Source organism: Oreochromis niloticus, linkage group LG3, assembly GCF_001858045.2.
Source record: "Oreochromis niloticus isolate F11D_XX linkage group LG3, O_niloticus_UMD_NMBU, whole genome shotgun sequence".
NCBI lineage: Eukaryota > Metazoa > Chordata > Actinopteri > Cichliformes > Cichlidae > Oreochromis > Oreochromis niloticus.
This window is the reverse complement of record NC_031967.2, coordinates 33,102,437-33,128,140: the sequence shown is the minus strand read 5'-3', so window position 1 is coordinate 33,128,140 and position 25,704 is coordinate 33,102,437. Positions and strand designations below refer to the sequence as shown.

The window sequence follows — 25,704 nt, the reverse complement described above, 5'->3', positions numbered from 1 at the left end:
GTTGGAGGGAAGCATTCACACACAAAGGACCCAGAGTGGGTGGGGGGAGTCTTTTGTCTCTTTCTCCACTGTAGAGGTAGCAAGGGAGTGTGAAACTTTCTTTGGGGGTGGGGGGACCAAAGGTGTGAAAACAGCTGTGTACTGCCTTTTGTTCCTGTAAGAGGTATTTAACTGAAGGCCATGCTAGGCTCAGTTACGGACATGCCCATTGTTTGCCCCGCGATGATGCATTCCTCACCAGTTGGTGTCTGTTCTTGTTTTATTAAAGAATGCTAGCTACCGATCACCGCTTGTCTGCAGGCTTTATTGAATGGACAACTTCCACACACTTAACAGCACCTGACTAAGTGGTTTGGAAGAATTGCTCTTGATGACATTCCTGCATGTTTGCATTGACAGACATTCTGTAACAGATTTTGATTTCCACTGCATCCCGTAGAATTATTGGTAAGGCATGGGACACACAAAAGAATCTGAAGAGATGGCAGCAGTGGGATTCGAACCCACGCCCGAAGAGACTGGAGCCTAAATCCAGCACCTTAGACCGCTCGGTCATGCTACATTGCGGTAGAAGCTCATTGCAAAAATCTAGACAGTAAAAATTGAAAAAGTGCAAACACAAATAGAACCCAGAACATTCAGTAATGCTCTTACTGTTGTAGAAAAACATGTTTAATACTTTTTGGATACAAAATATCTGCCTATTCTGTTAAAATCTTATTGCAGCAATGGGATTTCAACCACATGTGTGAGGAGACTGGACTCTTCACCCAGATCCGTAGACGACACACCACACTACCGATACAGCAGCGAAATATTAGAGCTTGAAAATGTGCAATACAAAGTGGAACGAGTCTCCCAACTTTATAACAGTACATGTACATAATACCCAAACTGTTCATCACCCTGATTAACAATGGGCTCTTGGCTCAGTTCATCATTGTCGATACGCAACTTGTCATAACCATGATCAACAGGCAGGATTACCATTCACAGAGAGTCAAGCATTGTATGTGAAAGATGAACCCTTAATTTCCCCTCCCTTGGTTTTTAAACCGTTTGCTTTCCACATAGACAGCCACCTAGACTCCCCTGCTTGTCCAGGATGTGTACATCTTCATCATTGAAAGTTACTGGACTGTAGAGTCCTGATCTGAACAGTTGGCTGTTTATACCATGTGCTTAGCCAGAGGTTTGTTGCTTTGCCTGACGGTTGACTTCAGCCAGGATTAACGCAAAGAACACATTGGCTTTGGGCCACATTAAGACATGTTCCCATACCGGGAGTTGAACCCGGACCGCCTGGGTGAAAACCAGGAATCCTAACCGCTAGACCATATGGGACTGGTTAAGTAGTGCGCCACTGTCACTGCCGTGTTCCTGGGTGAGAACCAGGAATTCTCATCGCTAGACTATATGGGAGTGCTCCACTGTCATGAAGTCAAGGACAGTCTTCTCACTCTGCAGCCTTGGTGAGACAACATAGCAGCACCTTAATCAGTTCTCCAGCGGTTGCAGGTTCTGATCAAAAGCACTTTACAAGGGAGTGGACTGGACTTGAAGCACACTTGAGTGGCATGCGGGGAGTCCACTAACTAGTCAGCGATGACACCGTGAATAAAAAGACACGAAATACATGCAAGTCGTAAACGACTTTACAGCACCATGACTAATATGGTTGGAAGAATTGCTCTGGATGAGATTCCTGCATGTTTGGACTTGACAGACATTCTATAAAGATTTGATTTCCACTGCAGCCCTTACAATTTATTGGCAGGGGATGGAGCCAAACGAAAGAACATTGCCGCTAGAACACTATGGCAGCAGTGGGATTCGAACCCACGCCTCGAAGAGACTGGAGCCTTAATCCAGCACCTTAGACCGCTCGGTCATGCTACCATTGCGACCAAGAACCTCATCGCAAAATCTAGACAGTAAAATTGAAAAAGTGCAACAAACTAGATGCCCAGAACATTCAGTAATGCTCTTACTGTTGTAGAAGAACATGTTTATACTTGCCTGAATGTTTTTGGATACAATAGCATCTGCCTGCCCTGGTTAAAATCTATTGCAGCAATAGGGTTTCAACCCACATGTATGAGGAGCCTGGAGTCTGAACCCAGATCCGTAGACCACACAACCTAACACCTTACAATGCGGTGGACTTGAAGCACACTTGAGTGGCATGCGGGGAAGTCCACTAACCAGTCAGTAATGAGACTGTTAATAAAAAGACATGAAACATCTGCACGTTATAAATGACTTTTGCAGAAGAATTTCTTTTATTTATGTATAATCACATTATTTTATTGTATAATACCTTGGTGCCGCTGGATTTTAGCATGTCTCTCACACTCATACTGGTAACAGATGGTATGTCAGGAAGTTGGAGGGAAGCATTCACACACAAAGGACCCAGAGTGGGTGGGGGGGTCTTTTGTCTCTTTCTCCACTGTAAGAGGTAGCAAGGGAGTGTGAAACTTTCTTTGGGGTGGGGGGACCAAAGGTGTGAAAACAGCTGTGTACTGCTTTTGTTCCTGTAAGAGGTATTTAACTGAAGGCCATGCTAGGCTCAGTTACGGACACTGCCATTGTTTGCCCGCGATGATGATTCCCTCACCAAGCTTGGTGTCTCTTCTTGTTTTTATTAAAGAATGCTAGCTACCGATCACCGCTGTCTGCAGGCTTTATTGAATGGACAACTTCCACAACACTTAACAGCACCCTGACTAAAGTGGTTTGGAAGAATTGCTCTTGATGACATTCCTGCATGTTTGCACTTGACAGACATTCTGTAACAGATTTGATTTCCACTGCATCCCGTAGAATTTATTGGTAGGCATGGACAAACACAAAAGAATCTGAAGAGCATGGCAGCAGTGGGATTCGAACCCACGCCCCCGAAGAGACTGGAGCCTAATCCAGCACCTTAGACCGCTCGGTCATGCTACCATTGCGAGTAAGAAGCTCATTGCAAAATCTAGACAGTAAAATTGAAAAAGTGCAACACAAATAGAACCCCAGAACATTCAGTAATGCTCTTACTGTTGTAGAAAAACATGTTAATACTTTTTGGATACAAAAATATCTGCTATTCTGGTTAAAATCTTATTGCAGCAATGGGATTTCAACCACATGTGTGAGGAGACTGGACTCTTCACCCAGATCCGTAGCGACACAACACACTACCGATACAGCAGCGAAATATTAGAGCTTGAAAATGTGCAATACAAAGTGGAACGAGTCTCCCCAACTTTATAAACAGTACATGTACATAATACCCCAAACTGTTCATCAACCCTGATTAACAATGGGCTCTTGGCTCAGTTTCATCATTGTCGATACGCAACTTGTCATAACCACTGATCAACAGGCAGGATTACCATTCACAGAGAGTCAAGCATTGTAAGATGGTGAAAGATGAACCCTTAATTCCCCTCCCTTGGTTTTAAACCGTTTGCTTTCCACATAGACAGCCACCTAGACTCCCCTGCTTGTCCAGGATGTGTACATCTTCATCATTGAAAGTTACTGGACTGTAGAGTCCTGATCTGAACAGTTGGCTGTTTTATACCATGTGCTTAGCCAGAGGTTTGTTGCTTTGCCTGACGGTTGACTTCAGCCAGGATTAACGCAAAGAACACATTGGCTTTGGGCCACATTAAAGACATGTTCCCATACCGGGAGTTGAACCCGGACCGCCTGGGTGAAAACCAGGAATCCTAACCGCTAGACCATATGGGACTGGTTAAGTAGTGCGCCACTGTCACTGCCGTGTTCCTGGGTGAGAACCAGGAATTCTCATCGCTAGACTATGGAGTGCTCCACTGTCATGAAGTCAAGGACAGTCTTCTCACTCTGCAGCCTTGGTGAGACCAACATAGCAGCACCTTAATCAGTTCTCCAGCGGTTGCAGGTTCTGATCAAAAGCACTTTACAAGGGAGTGGACTGGACTTGAAGCACACTTGAGTGGCATGCGGGAAGTCCACTAACTAGTCAGCGATGACACCGTGAATAAAAAGACACGAAATACATGCAAGTCGTAAACGACTTTACAGCACCATGACTAATATGGTTTGGAAGAATTGCTCTGGATGAGATTCCTGCATGTTTGGACTTGACAGACATTCTATAAAAGATTTGATTTCCACTGCAGCCCTTACAATTTATTGGCAGGGGATGGAGCCAAAACGAAAAGAACATTGCCGCTAGAACACTATGGCAGCAGTGGGATTCGAACCCACGCCTCCGAAGAGACTGGAGCCTTAATCCAGCACCTTAGACCGCTCGGTCATGCTACCATTGCGACCAAGAACCTCATCGCAAAAATCTAGACAGTAAAAATTGAAAAAGTGCAACACAAACTAGATGCCCAGAACATTCAGTAATGCTCTTACTGTTGTAGAAGAACATGTTTAATACTTGCCTGAATGTTTTTGGATACAATAGCATCTGCCTGCCCTGGTTAAAATCTTATTGCAGCAATAGGGTTTCAACCCACATGTATGAGGAGCCTGGAGTCTGAACCCAGATCCGTAGACCACACAACCTAACACCTTACAATGCGGTGGACTTGAAGCACACTTGAGTGGCATGCGGGGAAGTCCACTAACCAGTCAGTAATGAGACTGTTAATAAAAGACATGAAACATCTGCACGTTATAAATGACTTTTGCAGAAGAATTTCTTTTATTTATGTATAATCATTGCACTTGACAGACATTCTGTACAGATTTGATTTCCACTGCATCCCGTAGAATTTATTGTAAGGCATGGGACAAACACAAAAAGAATCTGAAGAGCATGGCAGCAGTGGGATTCGAACCACGCCCCCGAGAGACTGGAGCCTAATCCAGCACCTTAGACCGCTCGGTCATGCTACCATTGCGAGTAGAAGGCTCATTGCAAAAATCTAGACAGTAAAAATGAAAAAGTGCAACACAAAATAGAACCCCAGAACATTCAGTAATGCTCTTACTGTGTAGAAAACATGTTTAATACTTTTGGATACAAAAATATCTGCTATTCTGGTTAAAATCTTATTGCAGCAATGGGATTTCAACCCACATGTGTGAGGAGACTGGACTCTTCACCCAGATCCGTAGACGACACAACCACACTACCGATACAGCAGCGAAATATTAGAGCTTGAAAATGTGCAATACAAAGTGGAACGAGTCTCCCCAACTTTATAAACAGTACATGTACATAATACCCCAAACTGTTCATCAACCCTGATTAACAATGGGCTCTTGGCTCATTTCATCATTGTCGATACGCAACTTGTCATAACCACTGATCAACAGGCAGGATTACCATTCACAGAGAGTCAAGATTGTAAGATGAACCCTTAATTCCCCCTCCCTTGGTTTTAAACCGTTTGCTTTCACATAGACAGCCACCTAGATCCCTGCTTGTCCAGGATGGTACATCTTCATCATTGAAGTTACTGGACTGTAGAGTCCTGATCTGAACAGTTGGCTGTTTTACCATGCTTAGCCAGAGGTTTGTTGCTTTGCCTGACGGTTGACTTCAGCCAGGATTAACGCAAAGAACACATGGCTTTGGGCCACATTAAGACATGTTCCCATACGGGAGTTGAACCCGGACCGCCTGGGTGAAAACCAGGATCCTAACCGCTAGACCATATGGGACTGGTTAGTAGTGCCCACTGTCACTGCCGTGTTCCTGGTGAGAACCAGAATTCTCATCGCTAGACTATATGGGAGTGCTCCACTTCATGAAGTCAAGACGTCTTCTCACTCTGCGCCTTGGTGAGACCAACATAGCAGCACCTTAATCAGTTCTCCAGCGGTTGCAGGTTCTGATCAAAAGCACTTACAAGGGAGTGGACTGGACTTGAAGCACACTTGAGTGGCATGCGGGGAAGTCCACTAACTAGTCAGCGATGACACCGTGAATAAAAAGACACGAAATACATGCAAGTCGTAAACGACTTTACAGCACCATGACTAATATGGTTTGGAAGATTGCTCTGGATGAGATTCCTGCATGTTTGGACTTGACAGACATTCTATAAAAGATTTGATTTCCACTGCAGCCCTTACAATTTATTGGCAGGGGATGGAGCCAAACGAAAAGAACATTGCGCTAGAACACTATGGCAGCAGTGGGATTCGAACCCACGCCTCCGAAGAGACTGGAGCCTTAATCCAGCACCTTAGACCGCTCGGTCATGCTACCATTGCGACCAAGAACCTCATCGCAAAAATCTAGACAGTAAAATTGAAAAAGTGCAACACAAACTAGATGCCCAGAACATCAGTAATGCTCTTACTGTTGTAGAAGACATGTTAATACTTGCCTGAATGTTTTGATACAATAGCATCTGCCTGCCCTGGTTAAAATCTTATTGCAGCAATAGGTTTCAACCCACATGTATGAGGAGCCTGGAGTCTGAACCCAGATCCGTAGACCACACACCTAACACCTTACAATGCGGTGGACTTGAAGCACACTTGAGTGGCATGCGGGGAAGTCCACTAACCAGTCAGTAATGAGACTGTTATAAAAAGACATGAACATCTGCACGTTATAAATGACTTTTGCAGAAGAATTTCTTTATTTATGTATAATCACATTATTTTATTGTATAATACCTTGGTGCCGCTGGATTTTAGCATGTCTCTCACACTCATACTGGTAACAGATGGTATGTCAGGAAGTTGGAGGGAAGCATTCACACACAAAGGACCCAGAGTGGGTGGGGGGGGTCTTTTGTCTCTTTCTCCACTGTAAGAGGTAGCAAGGGAGTGTGAAACTTTCTTTGGGGTGGGGGGACCAAAGGTGTGAAAACAGCTGTGTACTGCCTTTTGTTCCTGTAAGAGGTATTAACTGAAGGCCATGCTAGGCTCAGTTACGGACACTGCCATTGTTGCCCCGCGATGATGCATTCCCTCACCAAGCTTGGTGTCTCTTCTTGTTTTTATTAAAGAATGCTAGCTACGATCACCGCTTGTCTGCAGGCTTTATTGAATGGACAACTTCCACAACACTTAACAGCACCCTGACTAAAGTGGTTTGGAAGAATTGCTCTTGATGACATTCCTGCATGTTTGCACTTGACAGACATTCTGTAACAGATTTGATTTCCACTGCATCCCGTAGAATTTATTGGTAAGGCATGGACAAACACAAAAGAATCTGAAGAGTATGGCAGCAGTGGGATCGAACCCACGCCCCCGAAGAGACTGGAGCCTAAATCCAGCACCTTAGACCGCTCGGTCATGCTACCATTGCGAGTAAGAAGCTCATTGCAAAAATCTAGACAGTAAAAATTGAAAAAGTGCAACACAAATAGAACCCCAGAACATTCAGTAATGCTCTTACTGTTGTAGAAAAACATGTTTAATACTTTTTGGATACAAAAATATCTGCCTATTCTGGTTAAATCTTATTGCAGCAATGGATTTCAACCACAGTGTGAGGAGACTGGACTCTTCACCCAGATCCGTAGACGACACAACCACACTACCGATACAGCAGCGAATATTAGAGCTTGAAAATGTGCAATACAAAGTGGAACGAGTCTCCCCAACTTTGTAAACAGTACATGTACATAATACCCCAAACTGTTCATCAACCCTGATTAACAATGGGCTCTTGGCTCAGTTTCATCATTGTCGATATGCAACTTGTCATAACCACTGATCAACAGGCAGGATTACCATTCACAGAGAGTCAAGCATTGTAAGATGGTGAAAGATGAACCCTTAATTCCCCCTCCCTTGGTTTTTAAACGGTTTGCTTTCCACATAGACAGCCACCTAGACTCCCCTGCTTGTCCAGGATGTGTACATCTTCATCATTGAAAGTTACTGGACTGTAGAGTCCTGATCTGAACAGTTGGCTGTTTTATACCATGTGCTTAGCCAGAGGTTTGCTGCTTTGCCTGATGGTTGACTTCAGCCAGGATTAACGCAAAGAACACATTGGCTTTGGGCCACATTAAAGACATGTTCCCATACCGGGAGTTGAACCCGGACCGCCTGGGTGAAAACCAGGAATCCTAACCGCTAGACCATATGGGACTGGTTAAGTAGTGCGCCACTGTCACTGCCGTGTTCCTGGGTGAGAACCAGGATTCTCATCGCTAGACTATATGGAGTGCTCCACTGTCATGAAGTCAAGGACAGTCTTCTCACTCTGCAGCCTTGGTGAGACCAACATAGCAGCACCTTAATCAGTTCTCCAGCGGTTGCAGGTTCTGATCAAAAGCACTTTACAAGGAGTGGACTGGACTTGAAGCACACTTGAGTGGCATGCGGGGAAGTCCACTAACTAGTCAGCGATGACACCGTGAATAAAAAGACACGAAATACATGCAAGTCGTAAACGACTTTACAGCACCCTGACTAATATGGTTTGGAAGAATTGCTCTGGATGAGATTCCTGCATGTTTGGACTTGACAGACATTCTATAAAAGATTTGATTTCCACTGCAGCCCTTACAATTTATTGGCAGGGGATGGAGCCAAAACGAAAAGAACATTGCCGCTAGAACACTATGGCAGCAGTGGGATTCGAACCCACGCCTCCGAAGAGACTGGAGCCTTAATCCAGCACCTTAGACCGCTCGGTCATGCTACCATTGCGACCAAGAACCTCATCGCGAAAATCTAGACAGTAAAAATTGAAAAAGTGCAACACAAACTAGATGCCCAGAACATTCAGTAATGCTCTTACTGTTGTAGAAGAACATGTTTAATACTTGCCTGAATGTTTTGGATACAATAGCATCTGCCTGCCCTGGTTAAAATCTTATTGCAGCAATAGGGTTTCAACCACATGTATGAGGAGCCTGGAGTCTGAACCCAGATCCGTAGACCACACAACCTAACACCTTACAATGCGGTGGACTTGAAGCACACTTGAGTGGCATGCGGGGAAGTCCACTAACCAGTCAGTAATGAGACTGTTAATAAAAGACATGAAACATCTGCACGTTATAAATGACTTTTGCAGAAGAATTTCTTTTATTTATGTATAATCACATTATTTATTGTATAATACCTTGGTGCCGCTGGATTTTAGCATGTCTCTCACACTCATACTGGTAACAGATGGTATGTCAGGAAGTTGGAGGGAAGCATTCACACACAAAGGACCCAGAGTGGGTGGGGGAGTCTTTTGTCTCTTTCTCCACTGTAAGAGGTAGCAAGGGAGTGTGAAACTTTCTTTGGGGGTGGGGGGACCAAAGGTGTGAAAACAGCTGTGTACTGCCTTTGTTCCTGTAAGAGGTATTTAACTGAAGGCCATGCTAGGCTCAGTTACGGACACTGCCCATTGTTTGCCCCGCGATGATGCATTCCCTCACCAAGCTTGGTGTCTCTTCTTGTTTTTATTAAAGAATGCTAGCTACCGATCACCGCTTGTCTGCAGGCTTTATTGAATGGACAACTTCCACAACACTTAACAGCACCCTGACTAAAGTGGTTTGGAAGAATTGCTCTTGATGACATTCCTGCATGTTTGCACTTGACAGACATTCTGTAACAGATTTGATTTCCACTGCATCCCGTAGAATTTATTGGTAAGACATGGGACAAACACAAAAAGAACCTGAAGACAATGGCAGCAGTGGGATTCGAACCCATGCCCCCGAAGAGACTGGAGCCTAAATCCAGCACCTTAGACCGCTCGGTCATGCTACCATTGCGAGTAAGAAGCTCATTGCAAAATCTAGACAGTAAAAATTGAAAAAGTGCAACACAAAATAGAACCCCAGAACATTCAGTAATGCTCTTACTGTTGTAGAAAAACATGTTTAATACTTTTTGGATACAAAAATATCTGCCTATTCTGGTTAAAATCTTATTGCAGCAATGGGATTTCAACCCACATGTGTGAGGAGACTGGACTCTTCACCCAGATCCGTAGACGACACAACCACACTACCGATACAGCAGCGAAATATTAGAGCTTGAAAATGTGCAATACAAAGTGGAACGAGTCTCCCCAACTTTATAAACAGTACATGTACATAATACCCCAAACTGTTCATCAACCCTGATTAACAATGGGCTCTTGGCTCAGTTTCATCATTGTCGATACGCAACTTGTCATAACCACTGGTCAACAGGCAGGATTACCATTCACAGAGAGTCAAGCATTGTAAGATGAACCCTTAATTCCCCCTCCCTTGGTTTTTAAACCGTTTGCTTTCCACATAGACAGCCACCTAGACTCCCCTGCTTGTCCAGGATGTGTACATCTTCATCATTGAAGTTACTGGACTGTAGAGTCCTGATCTGAACAGTTGGCTGTTTTATACCATGTGCTTAGCCAGAGGTTTGCTGCTTTGCCTGATGGTTGACTTCAGCCAGGATTAACGCAAAGAACACATTGGCTTTGGGCCACATTAAAGACATGTTCCCATACCGGGAGTTGAACCCGGACCGCCTGGGTGAAAACCAGGAATCCTAACCGCTAGACCATATGGGACTGGTTAAGTAGTGCGCCACTGTCACTGCCGTGTTCCTGGGTGAGAACCAGGAATTCTCATCGCTAGACTATATGGGAGTGCTCCACTGTCATGAAGTCAAGGACAGTCTTCTCACTCTGCAGCCTTGGTGAGACCAACATAGCAGCACCTTAATCAGTTCTCCAGCGGTTGCAGGTTCTGATCAAAAGCACTTTACAAGGGAGTGGACTGGACTTGAAGCACACTTGAGTGGCATGCGGGGAAGTCCACTAACTAGTCAGCGATGACACCGTGAATAAAAAGACACGAAATACATGCAAGTCGTAAACGACTTTACAGCACCCTGATTAATATGGTTTGGAAGAATTGCTCTGGATGAGATTCCTGCATGTTTGGACTTGACAGACATTCTATAAAAGATTTGATTTCCACTGCAGCCCTTACAATTTATTGGCAGGGGATGGAGCCAAAACGAAAAGAACATTGCCGCTAGAACACTATGGCAGCAGTGGGATTCGAACCCACGCCTCCGAAGAGACTGGAGCCTTAATCCAGCACCTTAGACCGCTCGGTCATGCTACCATTGCGACCAAGAACCTCATCGCAAAATCACCCTAGTTTATTGTACAGTAAAAATTGAAAAAGTGCAACACAAACTAGATGCCCAGAACATTCAGTAATGCTCTTACTGTTGTAGAAGAACATGTTTAATACTTGCCTGAATGTTTTTGGATACAATAGCATCTGCCTGCCCTGGTTAAAATCTTATTGCAGCAATAGGGTTTCAACCCACATGTATGAGGAGCCTGGAGTCTGAACCCAGATCCGTAGACCACACAACCTAACACCTTACAATGCGGTGGACTTGAAGCACACTTGAGTGGCATGCGGGGAAGTCCACTAACCAGTCAGTAATGAGACTGTTAATAAAAGACATGAAACATCTGCACGTTATAAATGACTTTTGCAGAAGAATTTCTTTTATTTATGTATAATCACATTATTTTATTGTATAATACCTTGGTGCCGCTGGATTTTAGCATGTCTCTCACACTCATACTGGTAACAGATGGTATGTCAGGAAGTTGGAGGGAAGCATTCACACACAAAGGACCCAGAGTGGGTGGGGGGGGTCTTTTGTCTCTTTCTCCACTGTAAGAGGTAGCAAGGGAGTGTGAAACTTTCTTTGGGGGTGGGGGGACCAAAGGTGTGAAAACAGCTGTGTACTGCCTTTTGTTCCTGTAAGAGGTATTTAACTGAAGGCCATGCTAGGCTCAGTTACGGACACTGCCATTGTTTGCCCCGCGATGATGCATTCCCTCACCAAGCTTGGTGTCTCTTCTTGTTTTTATTAAAGAATGCTAGCTACCGATCACCGCTTGTCTGCAGGCTTTATTGAATGGACAACTTCCACAACACTTAACAGCACCCTGACTAAAGTGGTTTGGAAGAATTGCTCTTGATAACATTCCTGCATGTTTGCACTTGACAGACATTCTGTAACAGATTTGATTTCCACTGCATCCCGTAGAATTTATTGGTAAGGCATGGGACAAACACAAAAAGAATCTGAAGAGCATGGCAACAGTGGGATTCGAACCCACGCCCCGAAGAGACTGGAGCCTAAATCCAGCACCTTAGACCGCTCGGTCATGCTACCATTGCGAGTAAGAAGCTCATTGCAAAAATCTAGACAGTAAAAATTGAAAAAGTGCAACACAAAATAGAACCCCAGAACATTCAGTAATGCTCTTACTGTTGTAGAAAAACATGTTTAATACTTTTTGGATACAAAAATATCTGCCTATTCTGGTTAAAATCTTATTGCAGCAATGGGATTTCAACCCACATGTGTGAGGAGACTGGACTCTTCACCCAGATCCGTAGACGACACAACCACACTACCGATACAGCAGCGAAATATTAGAGCTTGAAAATGTGCAATACAAAGTGGAACGAGTCTCCCCAACTTTGTAAACAGTACATGTACATAATACCCCAAACTGTTCATCAACCCTGATTAACAATGGGCTCTTGGCTCAGTTTCATCATTGTCGATACGCAACTTGTCATAACCACTGATCAACAGGCAGGATTACCATTCACAGAGAGTCAAGCATTGTAAGATGGTGAAAGATGAACCCTTAATTCCCCCTCCCTTGGTTTTTAAACCGTTTGCTTTCCACATAGACAGCCACCTAGACTCCCCTGCTTGTCCAGGATGTGTACATCTTCATCATTGAAAGTTACTGGACTGTAGAGTCCTGATCTGAACAGTTGGCTGTTTTATACCATGTGCTTAGCCAGAGGTTTGTTGCTTTGCCTGACGGTTGACTTCAGCCAGGATTAACGCAAAGAACACATTGGCTTTGGGCCACATTAAAGACATGTTCCCATACCGGGAGTTGAACCCGGACCGCCTGGGTGAAAACCAGGAATCCTAACCGCTAGACCATATGGGACTGGTTAAGTAGTGCGCCACTGTCACTGCCGTGTTCCTGGGTGAGAACCAGGAATTCTCATCGCTAGACTATATGGGAGTGCTCCACTGTCATGAAGTCAAGGACAGTCTTCTCACTCTGCAGCCTTGGTGAGACCAACATAGCAGCACCTTAATCAGTTCTCCAGCGGTTGCAGGTTCTGATCAAAAGCACTTTACAAGGGAGTGGACTGGACTTGAAGCACACTTGAGTGGCATGCGGGGAAGTCCACTAACTAGTCAGCGATGACACCGTGAATAAAAAGACACGAAATACATGCAAGTCGTAAACGACTTTACAGCACCATGACTAATATGGTTTGGAAGAATTGCTCTGGATGAGATTCCTGCATGTTTGGACTTGACAGACATTCTATAAAAGATTTGATTTCCACTGCAGCCCTTACAATTTATTGGCAGGGGATGGAGCCAAAACGAAAAGAACATTGCCGCTAGAACACTATGGCAGCAGTGGGATTCGAACCCACGCCTCCGAAGAGACTGGAGCCTTAATCCAGCACCTTAGACCGCTCGGTCATGCTACCATTGCGACCAAGAACCTCATCGCAAAAATCTAGACAGTAAAAATTGAAAAAGTGCAACACAAACTAGATGCCCAGAACATTCAGTAATGCTCTTACTGTTGTAGAAGAACATGTTTAATACTTGCCTGAATGTTTTTGGATACAATAGCATCTGCCTGCCCTGGTTAAAATCTTATTGCAGCAATAGGGTTTCAACCCACATGTATGAGGAGCCTGGAGTCTGAACCCAGATCCGTAGACCACACAACCTAACACCTTACAATGCGGTGGACTTGAAGCACACTTGAGTGGCATGCGGGGAAGTCCACTAACCAGTCAGTAATGAGACTGTTAATAAAAAGACATGAAACATCTGCACGTTATAAATGACTTTTGCAGAAGAATTTCTTTTATTTATGTATAATCACATTATTTTATTGTATAATACCTTGGTGCCGCTGGATTTTAGCATGTCTCTCACACTCATACTGGTAACAGATGGTATGTCAGGAAGTTGGAGGGAAGCATTCACACACAAAGGACCCAGAGTGGGTGGGGGGGTCTTTTGTCTCTTTCTCCACTGTAAGAGGTAGCAAGGGAGTGTGAAACTTTCTTTGGGGTGGGGGGGACCAAAGGTGTGAAAACAGCTGTGTACTGCCTTTTGTTCCTGTAAGAGGTATTTAACTGAAGGCCATGCTAGGCTCAGTTACGGACACTGCCCATTGTTTGCCCCGCGATGATGCATTCCCTCACCAAGCTTGGTGTCTCTTCTTGTTTTTATTAAAGAATGCTAGCTACCGATCACCGCTTGTCTGCAGGCTTTATTGAATGGACAACTTCCACAACACTTAACAGCACCCTGACTAAAGTGGTTTGGAAGAATTGCTCTTGATAACATTCCTGCATGTTTGCACTTGACAGACATTCTGTAACAGATTTGATTTCCACTGCATCCCGTAGAATTTATTGGTAAGGCATGGGACAAACACAAAAAGAATCTGAAGAGCATGGCAACAGTGGGATTCGAACCCACGCCCCCGAAGAGACTGGAGCCTAAATCCAGCACCTTAGACCGCTCGGTCATGCTACCATTGCGAGTAAGAAGCTCATTGCAAAAATCTAGACAGTAAAAATTGAAAAAGTGCAACACAAAATAGAACCCCAGAACATTCAGTAATGCTCTTACTGTTGTAGAAAAACATGTTTAATACTTTTTGGATACAAAAATATCTGCCTATTCTGGTTAAAATCTTATTGCAGCAATGGGATTTCAACCCACATGTGTGAGGAGACTGGACTCTTCACCCAGATCCGTAGACGACACAACCACACTACCGATACAGCAGCGAAATATTAGAGCTTGAAAATGTGCAATACAAAGTGGAACGAGTCTCCCCAACTTTGTAAACAGTACATGTACATAATACCCCAAACTCTTCATCGACCCTGATTAACAATGGGCTCTAGGCTCAGTTTCATCATTGTCGATACGCAACTTGTCATAACCACTGATCAACAGGCAGGATTACCATTCACAGAGAGTCAAGCATTGTAAGATGGTGAAAGATGAACCCTTAATTCCCCCTCCCTTGGTTTTTAAACCGTTTGCTTTCCACATAGACAGCCACCTAGACTCCCCTGCTTGTCCAGGATGTGTACATCTTCATCATTGAAAGTTACTGGACTGTAGAGTCCTGATCTGAACAGTTGGCTGTTTTATACCATGTGCTTAGCCAGAGGTTTGTTGCTTTGCCTGACGGTTGACTTCAGCCAGGATTAACGCAAAGAACACATTGGCTTTGGGCCACATTAAAGACATGTTCCCATACCGGGAGTTGAACCCGGACCGCCTGGGTGAAAACCAGGAATCCTAACCGCTAGACCATATGGGACTGGTTAAGTAGTGCGCCACTGTCACTGCCGTGTTCCTGGGTGAGAACCAGGAATTCTCATCGCTAGACTATATGGGAGTGCTCCACTGTCATGAAGTCAAGGACAGTCTTCTCACTCTGCAGCCTTGGTGAGACCAACATAGCAGCACCTTAATCAGTTCTCCAGCGGTTGCAGGTTCTGATCAAAAGCACTTTACAAGGGAGTGGACTGGACTTGAAGCACACTTGAGTGGCATGCGGGGAAGTCCACTAACTAGTCAGCGATGACACCGTGAATAAAAAGACACGAAATACATGCAAGTCGTAAACGACTTTACAGCACCATGACTAATATGGTTTGGAAGAATTGCTCTGGATGAGATTCCTGCATGTTTGGACTTGACAGACATTCTATAAAAGATTTGATTTCCACTGCAGCCCTTACAATTTATTGGCAGGGGATGGAGCCAAAACGAAAAGAACATTGCCGCTAGAACACTATGGCAGCAGTGGGATTCGAACCCACGCCTCCGAAGAGACTGGAGCCTTAATCCAGCACCTTAGACCGCTCGGTCATGCTACCATTGCGACCAAGAACCTCATCGCAAAAATCTAGACAGTAAAAATTGAAAAAGTGCAACACAAACTAGATGCCCAGAACATTCAGTAATGCTCTTACTGTTGTAGAAGAACATGTTTAATACTTGCCTGAATGTTTTTGGATACAATAGCATCTGCCTGCCCTGGTTAAAATCTTATTGCAGCAATAGGGTTTCAACCCACATGTATGAGGAGCCTGGAGTCTGAACCCAGATCCGTAGACCACACAACCTAACACCTTACAATGCGGTGGACTTGAAGCACACTTGAGTGGCATGCGGGGAAGTCCACTAACCAGTCAGTAATGAGACTGTTAATAAAAAGACATGAAACATCTGCACGTTATAAATGACTTTTGCAGAAGAATTTCTTTTATTTATGTATAATCACATTATTTTATTGTATAATACCTTGGTGCCGCTGGATTTTAGCATGTCTCTCACACTCATACTGGTAACAGATGGTATGTCAGGAAGTTGGAGGGAAGCATTCACACACAAAGGACCCAGAGTGGGTGGGGGGGGGTCTTTTGTCTCTTTCTCCACTGTAAGAGGTAGCAAGGGAGTGTGAAACTTTCTTTGGGGGTGGGGGGGACCAAAGGTGTGAAAACAGCTGTGTACTGCCTTTTGTTCCTGTAAGAGGTATTTAACTGAAGGCCATGCTAGGCTCAGTTACGGACACTGCCCATTGTTTGCCCCGCGATGATGCATTCCCTCACCAAGCTTGGTGTCTCTTCTTGTTTTTATTAAAGAATGCTAGCTACCGATCACCGCTTGTCTGCAGGCTTTATTGAATGGACAACTTCCACAACACTTAACAGCACCCTGACTAAAGTGGTTTGGAAGAATTGCTCTTGATAACATTCCTGCATGTTTGCACTTGACAGACATTCTGTAACAGATTTGATTTCCACTGCATCCCGTAGAATTTATTGGTAAGGCATGGGACAAACACAAAAAGAATCTGAAGAGCATGGCAACAGTGGGATTCGAACCCACGCCCCCGAAGAGACTGGAGCCTAAATCCAGCACCTTAGACCGCTCGGTCATGCTACCATTGCGAGTAAGAAGCTCATTGCAAAAATCTAGACAGTAAAAATTGAAAAAGTGCAACACAAAATAGAACCCCAGAACATTCCGTAATGCTCTTACTGTTGTAGAAAAACATGTTTAATACTTTTTGGATACAAAAATATCTGCCTATTCTGGTTAAAATCTTATTGCAGCAATGGGATTTCAACCCACATGTGTGAGGAGACTGGACTCTTCACCCAGATCCGTAGACGACACAACCACACTACCGATACAGCAGCGAAATATTAGAGCTTGAAAATGTGCAATACAAAGTGGAACGAGTCTCCCCAACTTTATAAACAGTACATGTACATAATACCCCAAACTGTTCATCTACCCTGATTAACAATGGGCTCTTGGCTCAGTTTCATCATTGTCGATATGCAACTTGTCATAACCACTGATCAACAGGCAGGATTACCATTCACAGAGAGTCAAGGAATGAGAGTCAAGCATTGTAAGATGGTGAAAGATGTACCCTTAATTCCCCCTCCTTCGTTTCAAAGATGGTCATTTACTTTTCACATAAACAGCCACCTTGACTCTACTGAACCCAACTATTTTGGGAACCAGCAGTCTGAGATATTGATGATATGGTACTGTAATGTCTTTAGATAAGATTGGGTCTAATTATTGAACACTTTGTATGTGAGGAGAATAATTTTTCAGGGAGCCAATGAAGAGAAGTCGGAATTGGAGAATTGGCCGTCTCTCCTTTAGTCCATATCATTAATGCAAATTAATCTGACTAACATAAATAGAAAAAAAAAGTATGCAACATGGAAAAATACACCAATACTCAACTAAAGCCCACATGAGGAAAAAACTCCTCCTAGGAGGGGTCACTTTCTCAAGCCTCTTGATTTCCCAAAACAAAGTGTAACCTGATACACTCCATTTCTCCCCTCTCAGTGAAACGGCTTGTCATTCACCTTGACATACAAAAACACACCAAGGACAGACAATGGATCAGGAAAAACTCTGCTGTTCAGTCTGTCTGGATCTACTGAAGGATCCAGTGACTATTCCCTGTGGACACAACTACTGTATGAGCTGTATTAGAGTCCACTGGAATAAAGAGGATCCAAAAGGAATCTACAGCTGTCCTCAGTGCAGAAAAATCTTCATACCGAGGCCTGCTCTTGTGAAAAACACTATGTTAGCAGAGTTAGTAGAGGACTTGAAGACACCTGGAATCCAACCTGCGTCAGCTGATCTCTGCTATGCTGGACCTGAAGATATTTCCTGTGATGTCTGCACAGGAAAGAAGCTGAAAGCAGTGAAGTCCTGTCTGGTATGTTTGGTTTCTTACTGTGAGCAACACCTCCAGCCTCACTATGACTCCTCTGCCTTTGACAGTCACAAGCTGGTCAAACCATCCAACAGGCTGAAAGGGAACATCTGTTCAACTCACAATGAGGTAATGAAGATGTTCTGCCGTACTGATCAAAAATGTATCTGCTATCTCTGCTGTGTGAATGAACATAAAGACCACAACACAGTTCCAGTTGAAGAAGAAAGGATTGAAATGCAAAAAGAATTTGAGGTGATTTTGCAAAATGTTCAGCGGAGAATTCAGACCAGAGAAGGAGAAGTGAACATGCTTCGGAAGGAAATCGAGGAAATTCTGCAATCTTCTGATAGCGTTGCGAAGGACATCGAGACCATCATCAATGAGCTGGTGAGTTTCATTAAAGAAAAAGGCTCAAATCTGAAGCAGCAGATTAAATCCGAGCAGAAAACTGAAGAGAGGCGAGTCAGTGAGCTTCAGAATAAACTGAAGCAGGAGATCACTGAGCTGAAGAGGCAAGAAGAGGAGCTAAAGCAGCTTTCATTCACAGAGGACCACATCGAATTTTTACGTATTTACTCCCAAATGCCCAAACTCACTGATTCTACTGACTCACCAACCTTCAGAATTTGTCCAGTTAAATACCTTGAGGATCTGGAAAGAGCAATGTCAGAAGCCAGAGATAAACTCAAAATGTTTGTAAGTGAGGAATGGAGTAAACTCACTCTTAGAGTAAGATCAGCAGATGTTTTACTGCCCCAAGCACAACCTAAGACCAGAGATGAGTTTTTAAAATATTCACGTCAACTGACGATGGACCCAGATACAGTTCACCGAAAACTGTTTCTATCAAATCAGAACAGAACCGTATCAGACAATGCTCCATATCCATGTAAGAACTCCGGTCTTAAAAAAAGAGACAGGTTTAACATTGAACAGCAGGTGCTGAGTAAAGAGAGTCTGATTGGACCTTGTTACTGGGAAGTGGAGTGGAAAGGGGAAGGGGTTTCAGTAGCAGTTTCCTATAAGAATGAAATAAGACTGGATCAAAGTGCGTTTGGAAGCAATAATACTTCCTGGGCATTAGAGTGTTACAACAAAAGCTACAAATTCAAACATAACAACATCACAACTCCCGTCTCAGGCCCTCTGTCCTCCAAAGTAGGAGTGTACGTGGATCCCAGAGCAGGTGTTCTTTCCTTCTACAGCATCTCTGACACCATGGCCCTCCTCTACAGACTCCAGACCCCATTCACTGCACCGCTTTATGCTGGACTGTGGATTTGGAAGACTTATTGGACAGACACCACTGCTACATTTAATGAGTTGAAGTAGACCATGCTTATTACCATATAGAACACCATAAAAGAAAAAAAATCTCAGTTTTGTTTGCCTATTTTTCTGCTCACTGGTCAAAGGCCAGTCATCCATGTTACTGTAACATTCTATGTTTTTAGGTAGATAGCCTGTTGTTCTTTTCCTTGGCAGCATGGAAAAACCATGAAATATTGACAGTAACATAATATATTTTCTCCTGTACTTATGAACATGTATGAATATAAAAATACAGCATGTGGCTTTCATATTATATAGTTTGAATTTATATTGTTTCTGCAATGTTTTCAGCAATGTTAATCTTAGAAAAAGGTAGCCGGTTTGCATGTTACCCAGGCAAGCTACCATCCTAAACATTAATCGCAAACATTGTTGCATGTCAAGGCATAGATCAGCAATTAGGTCAATAAATCAAAAAGGAACAAATAGTAAAAGACATGAAGAAATACATAAAAAAATAGACAGACTGATAAAGAAATTAGTCTAACTTCTTTAAGATTGTTCATTTTTAATGTAAATGACCCCTGTCAGAGTGTAATGACCTAATAGTTTTGCGAATTTAGAATTTTAAGTGACTTTTTATTCTGCTCTGGGGAACAAGGCAGTGGCGACTTGATAGCAACTTCCTGAACTCAGTTGGTTACTCAGATGGTTACTAATGTCTTTTGCCATCTTTATCACCTACTTAATCACTTACTGAATAAATACTGTATATATAAAAAACAAAAAAATACAAAAACATAAACACTTTGCTAACTATGTAAAGAAATTAAATAATAAAGCTAACTAATTATGAATAATAAATAGAGTACTGTATTTATTGTGTGTTCACTGCACGAATTTGTGTGTGCTGCTGTAGAAAAAGCTCCAAAAGGCCACAGATTTTGGCAGGACCCAGAAAGCGAAGTTACACAACAGATCATAAGTAAGTGTGTTTATTTTTCAACAAAAGGAGAGGGGTATGTAGAGCCAGGATCAGGGCAGCCATAACATTATTTAACGGGCAAATAGGGAGCGTCTGTAAAGAAGGAGGGGAAAAAAATCAGTCAGAACAGGAATGGCAGGGAGAACATAAATTGTGAGACGAGATCCGGGGAGTTGGTCAGGTCACCGATCAATGATCAGTGGTCACTGATTAAAAGTCTTTGATCTGTGTTTGTTGATCAATGGTCATGACAATTTGAATATTAACAAGAAACTGACCTCACAGCCCATTGTTCACCAGTGGTGCTAGTTTCAGTCATTGTGCAAAGGTACTGTTTATAAAGTTGGGGAAACCTGCAGTCAGATGAGACTGAAGAAGTCACTTGGATGATTGACGAAACGTTTCTACTACTGAAAATGCTACGTCCAGATGAACAGAATCAACTTTTTGGGAGGATATCACATCATTTTTTTCACAATGCCCCCATGTGAAAAAAAATAAACACAATAAACACATGCAAAATAGCAAACCATCATAGCACCCAATGAGAATTAATAATAAAATACTTCCATTGGATGACTCACTCATGGAAACATTTATTTCTCAACTGAGAGGAGGTGACCTTCTGAAATCCCATGATTTCCTCAAACAATGGATCAAGAGAAACTCTGCAAATCCAATCCCAGCAGAAAAATGAATAGTGCTTCAGAAGAAACTGGAGTAGGAGATCTGTGAGCTGAAGAAGACGGACAAGGAGCTAAAGCAGCTCTCACACAGAGAGGACAACAAAGAATTTCTACTCAGCTACTCCCTGGTTTTCAAACTCAACAATTACACAGACTCACCAAGCTTCAAAATGTGTCCAGTTAAACACTGAAAATCTGAAAACAGCGGCATTAGAAGACATCTATAAGTTGAAATTTTGATTTAATTACTTTAAATTATGGGTAGTTAAGGAGGATAGGGGCTAGCAGTTAGGCTTTTATAGCTTTTATAGCTATGAAAAAAACCAAAAAACCAAAACAAATGCATATATCTTAGAGTGATGTCACAATGGATCTATCCATTGAGCGTACCCCGGCCCCCTCAGTTAACTACACGTTTAATAGAGTTTAACCAGGTTCTGATTCAGTTTACAGCCCTGTTTTCCCCCTCTCCTACTGAAGGTTGTTTGATGAAATACATCTCTGAGTTGGTGGAAGGGAAAAGTTAGGGTGAACACGTATTATATTCAGCAGTCTCGTCTGTCTTGGCGAGTTGATCGGTTGGCTATGGCTGTGTCCCAATTCAGGGTATGCACGCTTGAAGTACGTATTTCAAGTGCGATTACGTCACCGCCACGCGACGACGGCTGTCCCAATTCAAAGTGTACTTCAAATGCATACTCCAAATGCGCCGTCGATTTCCCCAAATATCAAGCGTGGTCCGGTGCACGCTTCGTGGCCCCATATATCCCACAATCCATAGCGCGGCGGTGGGTGTGGATAATTTTGACGCAAAATACGGCAGAAAGGAGCGGCCGAAGAGTGAACTGTCAAAAGTACTGAATATGATGTCACTTATTTATGTGCGAATGTTTAAGAACATTAAAACATTACTGTTGGTCACATGTCGGCAAAGTTATGTGACATTAGTGATGTTTGTACTTTCAGCGGTAACTTGGTTTTAAAGCCTCTACTTCTAAATACATATATAGTTGACCTTAATCTTACAGAGAATGTGATGATTTTATGGATAATTAAAGTCAGTCATATATCCACAAACACAACAAGCTGAAAGTCAGTGATGCTGCTCGGTTTGCAGTCCTGAATATCACGGCACAAGCAGGATTCACTGCACTGTTAATGTTAGCTATGTTATATTGCTGCCTCTGTTCGGTGGTGTCGAGCCAAACGGACTTTAACGTGTGTTTGAACGAGCTGACGGTTCACTCGTTAAGCTGAAAGAAAGATGCTTTAATCACAGGAGTCACACATGTGTCCACTGGACCATCTGGGAACTCTTCTTGTTTAGCACTCGTAATAACACAAACACTAAATCCTCCTTCTCTTGTGCTGTTTTGTAGCAGTGTGTACACCTGAGACTGTCACCTGTCTGTCTGTCCTGCACTCTCTCTCTGTTTCTTTCTCTCTGATTGTGGAATAAAAGTATGAACATGTGTTTATAAGTTACACTTGTGTTTGAATCCTGCAGCTTATCACACATTTGATTTCCATGTGTGACAACTGCAAGTGTCCAGAGTGAGGACAGACTGAGGGACCCACTGCTGCACATCATCTGTGAGGCTTTGCACCCCTGATGATCCACCAGGACAAACTCAGCAGTGTGTGAGGAAGAGGAGGAGGAAGAGCCAGCAGCAGCTGACAGATGTTGAGAATAGACAGACTGTTCCTGTTTGTGAAGGACTGCTAGGAAAGTTTACAATAACTAATTATCTGTCCTGAATCAGTCTTATTAGGTAATGTTCAAATAATGTTATCATTCCAGTGTTTTCAGTGTGGGAGAAAGTACTCAGGGCCTTCAAGTTACACACTATGAAAGGCAGCAACAAGTTTAATGTCCAGAAACCTACAGTATGTATCAGCAGCAGAATGGAGCTAAAAATAAATGTTTGTTTCAGTTCTATGAAGCTTTGAGTATTTTGGATTAGTAGCACTGCTGTGTTTGTTGCATCATATTGCTGTAATTGTTTATATGTTTTATATATTCTGAGATAAGTTGATCTACAGTGTTACATCATATTCTATAAGGATGTTATGTGTTTGTATACTTTCTGCCCAGTTTGACCCATTTAGCAGAAGTCAGCCTGTTTAAGGCTCTGATATCTATTCTGTATGACTTAAAGCAGTTATGACATGGTCTGATTTTCTCACCCAATAAAGGAATATTTAATATATCAGTCTGATCTTCATTCTATCAGCAACAGTTATCACAGCTCGTACATTTTCTTTTTACACATATATGTAAGCATTGAGCCAAATTTAGTAATGCCAACATATTAAACGAACAATGTTTGTCTCTTATATATAATACATCTGTATATACACTGTCACAGATACTTGTCTTTGAGTGAAGATTTAAGGTGATAGGAAATATAATTAACTGCTACTTGCATCTTTGACCCAGAGTTCAAGCTCATATATATATATATGACAATACATATAATATTGTCCATATTATATTAACATTACCACAGTGAGATGACTTTAGTCTCATGAATAACATTAGCTAATTATTATTTACTAACTAATCTTGAAATGACTGTTCAGTACAGAAATGAAGCCCAACTATCATGTTTTAGAGTCCTGTGGTCTCAACTAATCAAAGTGATATCATGACAAAAATGAATGAACAACAAAACATTTTTCTCCTTCATTTCTGTCAAACAAAGCTGTATGAAACATTTCTCGCGGTTAGTATCATGGTTGCTAGGCAACCTGAACAGCGCGACGAAGGCTAGACCGTCCCATTTCACAAGCCTCTCACTTCCGCACTTCCCGTACTTGTAGTACGCACCGTACGTAGTACGCGTAGTGTGCGTACTTCAAGCGTGCAGACGCAGCGGTTGAAGAGTCCGTGAAAAGACTACAAGGAATCCCAGAATGCACCTCACGCGCGTCCGCTGAAATGGAGAAAAGGTGTCCTCGCGCGGAACTTTAGATGAGTTCTTAAAATCTTCTATCTCTCGTTACAGAATTATCGAATTGACTTTTTTTTCATCTAGATAAAATACTATTAAGACGTAATATAAAAAACAAAGTTGTAATTTTCAAAACCTTTATGTCTGTTAATCTCACGGTTGAAGCCAGCTTTACCGGGTGGGTAACACGGAATGTTGACGGTGTGACACCAGACTCGGGCAGTAGAAGCCGCTCTGTGTTCAGAATTTGTCTTATATTTCAGCTCCATCTAAACATTTGGATTTCAGCCAACCTAAATGAGTTTCAGAGGTGACAGCGATGATGACGACAGCTGCTGTAAACGAAGAGTCGCGTATGTTTACAGCCCGGAGTACATCCAGACCTGCGACACTTTATCCAAAGTGCCAAACCGGGTGAGTTGAACTGAATGAGAGGCGTTACAGAGCTAGTTAGGTAGCAGCCTTTTCCTAATCTGGAAAACCATATCCTTGTCTTTACCTCTGTTACCAGGCGAGTATGGTCCACTCACTGATAGAAGCCTATGGACTGCTTCAACACATGAGGTGAGCTGCTGGTGTTTGCACCGAGAGAGAACACAGTTGGTATTGTTTTTGTCAGTGAGCAGGAGAGGATGTGCAAAAGTGTACCCAGGAAATTTTGCAAAGCTGAAACTCATTTAAGCTCTGTTAGTACTGCACTTAAATCAGTCTAAAGCCCAAATCTCGCTTTATCAAAAATCCACCAGTGTTTTGTTTGTGGTGTAGAGGAACAGAAAAAAGCTTTGGACCCAATGAAGTGACTCCAATAGTGGAGCAATATGGTCAAATCTACGTGTACCTCTAAAGACTGTGGCTGCTGGTCAAATCATTATCCCACTAATGATTTGGATATTTCTGCAATTAAAGCATTGCAGTAGTCTAACCTGCTTGTCATGAATGAGTGAGCCAATTTCTCAGAGTCAGTTTGAGATAAGAATTTTCTAACTTCTGATGGTAGAAACCCATTCTGGTTCAGTTCAGTTCAGTTCAATTAAAATGTATTTGTATAACACCAAATCACAACAGTTCTTTCAAGGCTCTTTATATTGTAAGGTAAAGACACAACCATAATACAGAGAAAACCTCAGCAATCAGATGACCTCCCCCCATGAGCAAGCACTTGGTGACTGTGGGATAGAAAACCTCCCTTCTAACAGGAAGAACCAGGCTCAGGGATGCGCAGTCATCTGGGTGGTCAGGGGTGAGGGGAGGGAGAAGGACAAAAGACACACTGTGGAAGATGAAGGTGGGTGGATCAATCCAAATATCAATAGTATCTATACCAAAGCTAGTATTTGTATCGGATCTATATAAAAGTTAGCATTATTGCACAGGAGTAGTGGGAGAGGACCAGCGATTAGTAACTAATGATTAAAGCAGCAGAGTGCTGTATAAACACACTGAGAGTGAAAACAGGTGAGTGAAGAAGAAACATTTATTCTGTCATGGGAAGCCCCTATCACCGTTGGCCTATTGCAGCGT

The 25,704-nt window shown here is 42.9% G+C and overlaps 1 protein-coding gene and 17 non-coding genes across 20 annotated transcripts in view; 1 reads left to right on the top strand and 17 right to left on the bottom strand.

Annotated features, from left to right (window-relative positions):
* Positions 1-1,272: 1,272 nt before the first annotated feature.
* Positions 1,273-1,344, bottom strand: trnae-uuc (transfer RNA glutamic acid (anticodon UUC)). Its single transcript has one exon. It is a non-coding gene; the product is annotated as a tRNA-Glu (tRNA).
* Positions 1,345-1,818: 474 nt separating this feature from the next.
* Positions 1,819-1,899, bottom strand: trnal-aag (transfer RNA leucine (anticodon AAG)). The gene has a single exon. It is a non-coding gene; the product is annotated as a tRNA-Leu (tRNA).
* A 1,773-nt stretch (positions 1,900-3,672) lies between these two features.
* On the bottom strand, positions 3,673-3,744 carry trnae-uuc (transfer RNA glutamic acid (anticodon UUC)). Its single transcript has one exon. It is a non-coding gene; the product is annotated as a tRNA-Glu (tRNA).
* A 476-nt stretch (positions 3,745-4,220) lies between these two features.
* trnal-aag (transfer RNA leucine (anticodon AAG)) lies at positions 4,221-4,302 on the bottom strand. Its single transcript has one exon. It is a non-coding gene; the product is annotated as a tRNA-Leu (tRNA).
* Positions 4,303-6,123: 1,821 nt separating this feature from the next.
* trnal-aag (transfer RNA leucine (anticodon AAG)) lies at positions 6,124-6,205 on the bottom strand. The gene has a single exon. It is a non-coding gene; the product is annotated as a tRNA-Leu (tRNA).
* A 1,775-nt stretch (positions 6,206-7,980) lies between these two features.
* Positions 7,981-8,052, bottom strand: trnae-uuc (transfer RNA glutamic acid (anticodon UUC)). Its single transcript has one exon. It is a non-coding gene; the product is annotated as a tRNA-Glu (tRNA).
* Positions 8,053-8,529: 477 nt separating this feature from the next.
* Positions 8,530-8,611, bottom strand: trnal-aag (transfer RNA leucine (anticodon AAG)). The gene has a single exon. It is a non-coding gene; the product is annotated as a tRNA-Leu (tRNA).
* Positions 8,612-9,593: 982 nt separating this feature from the next.
* trnal-uag (transfer RNA leucine (anticodon UAG)) lies at positions 9,594-9,675 on the bottom strand. Its single transcript has one exon. It is a non-coding gene; the product is annotated as a tRNA-Leu (tRNA).
* Positions 9,676-10,393: 718 nt separating this feature from the next.
* trnae-uuc (transfer RNA glutamic acid (anticodon UUC)) lies at positions 10,394-10,465 on the bottom strand. The gene has a single exon. It is a non-coding gene; the product is annotated as a tRNA-Glu (tRNA).
* A 480-nt stretch (positions 10,466-10,945) lies between these two features.
* On the bottom strand, positions 10,946-11,027 carry trnal-aag (transfer RNA leucine (anticodon AAG)). Its single transcript has one exon. It is a non-coding gene; the product is annotated as a tRNA-Leu (tRNA).
* Positions 11,028-12,024: 997 nt separating this feature from the next.
* trnal-uag (transfer RNA leucine (anticodon UAG)) lies at positions 12,025-12,105 on the bottom strand. The gene has a single exon. It is a non-coding gene; the product is annotated as a tRNA-Leu (tRNA).
* A 730-nt stretch (positions 12,106-12,835) lies between these two features.
* On the bottom strand, positions 12,836-12,907 carry trnae-uuc (transfer RNA glutamic acid (anticodon UUC)). Its single transcript has one exon. It is a non-coding gene; the product is annotated as a tRNA-Glu (tRNA).
* Positions 12,908-13,387: 480 nt separating this feature from the next.
* trnal-aag (transfer RNA leucine (anticodon AAG)) lies at positions 13,388-13,469 on the bottom strand. The gene has a single exon. It is a non-coding gene; the product is annotated as a tRNA-Leu (tRNA).
* Positions 13,470-14,456: 987 nt separating this feature from the next.
* Positions 14,457-14,538, bottom strand: trnal-uag (transfer RNA leucine (anticodon UAG)). Its single transcript has one exon. It is a non-coding gene; the product is annotated as a tRNA-Leu (tRNA).
* Positions 14,539-15,268: 730 nt separating this feature from the next.
* Positions 15,269-15,340, bottom strand: trnae-uuc (transfer RNA glutamic acid (anticodon UUC)). The gene has a single exon. It is a non-coding gene; the product is annotated as a tRNA-Glu (tRNA).
* Positions 15,341-15,820: 480 nt separating this feature from the next.
* trnal-aag (transfer RNA leucine (anticodon AAG)) lies at positions 15,821-15,902 on the bottom strand. The gene has a single exon. It is a non-coding gene; the product is annotated as a tRNA-Leu (tRNA).
* Positions 15,903-16,892: 990 nt separating this feature from the next.
* Positions 16,893-16,974, bottom strand: trnal-uag (transfer RNA leucine (anticodon UAG)). Its single transcript has one exon. It is a non-coding gene; the product is annotated as a tRNA-Leu (tRNA).
* A 7,217-nt stretch (positions 16,975-24,191) lies between these two features.
* hdac8 (histone deacetylase 8) overlaps positions 24,192-25,704 on the top strand; it is a 39,758-nt gene continuing 38,245 nt past the window's right edge. The window contains exons 1-3 of one of the 3 annotated variants that reach the window (XM_003457732.4): positions 24,192-24,361; positions 24,472-24,597; positions 24,695-24,747. In XM_003457732.4, the coding sequence (XP_003457780.1) occupies positions 24,481-24,597; positions 24,695-24,747 (170 nt within the window). In that variant the 5' untranslated portion in view covers positions 24,192-24,361; positions 24,472-24,480. The other 2 variants (XM_005462581.4, XR_267613.4) reach the window with 2 other exon arrangements.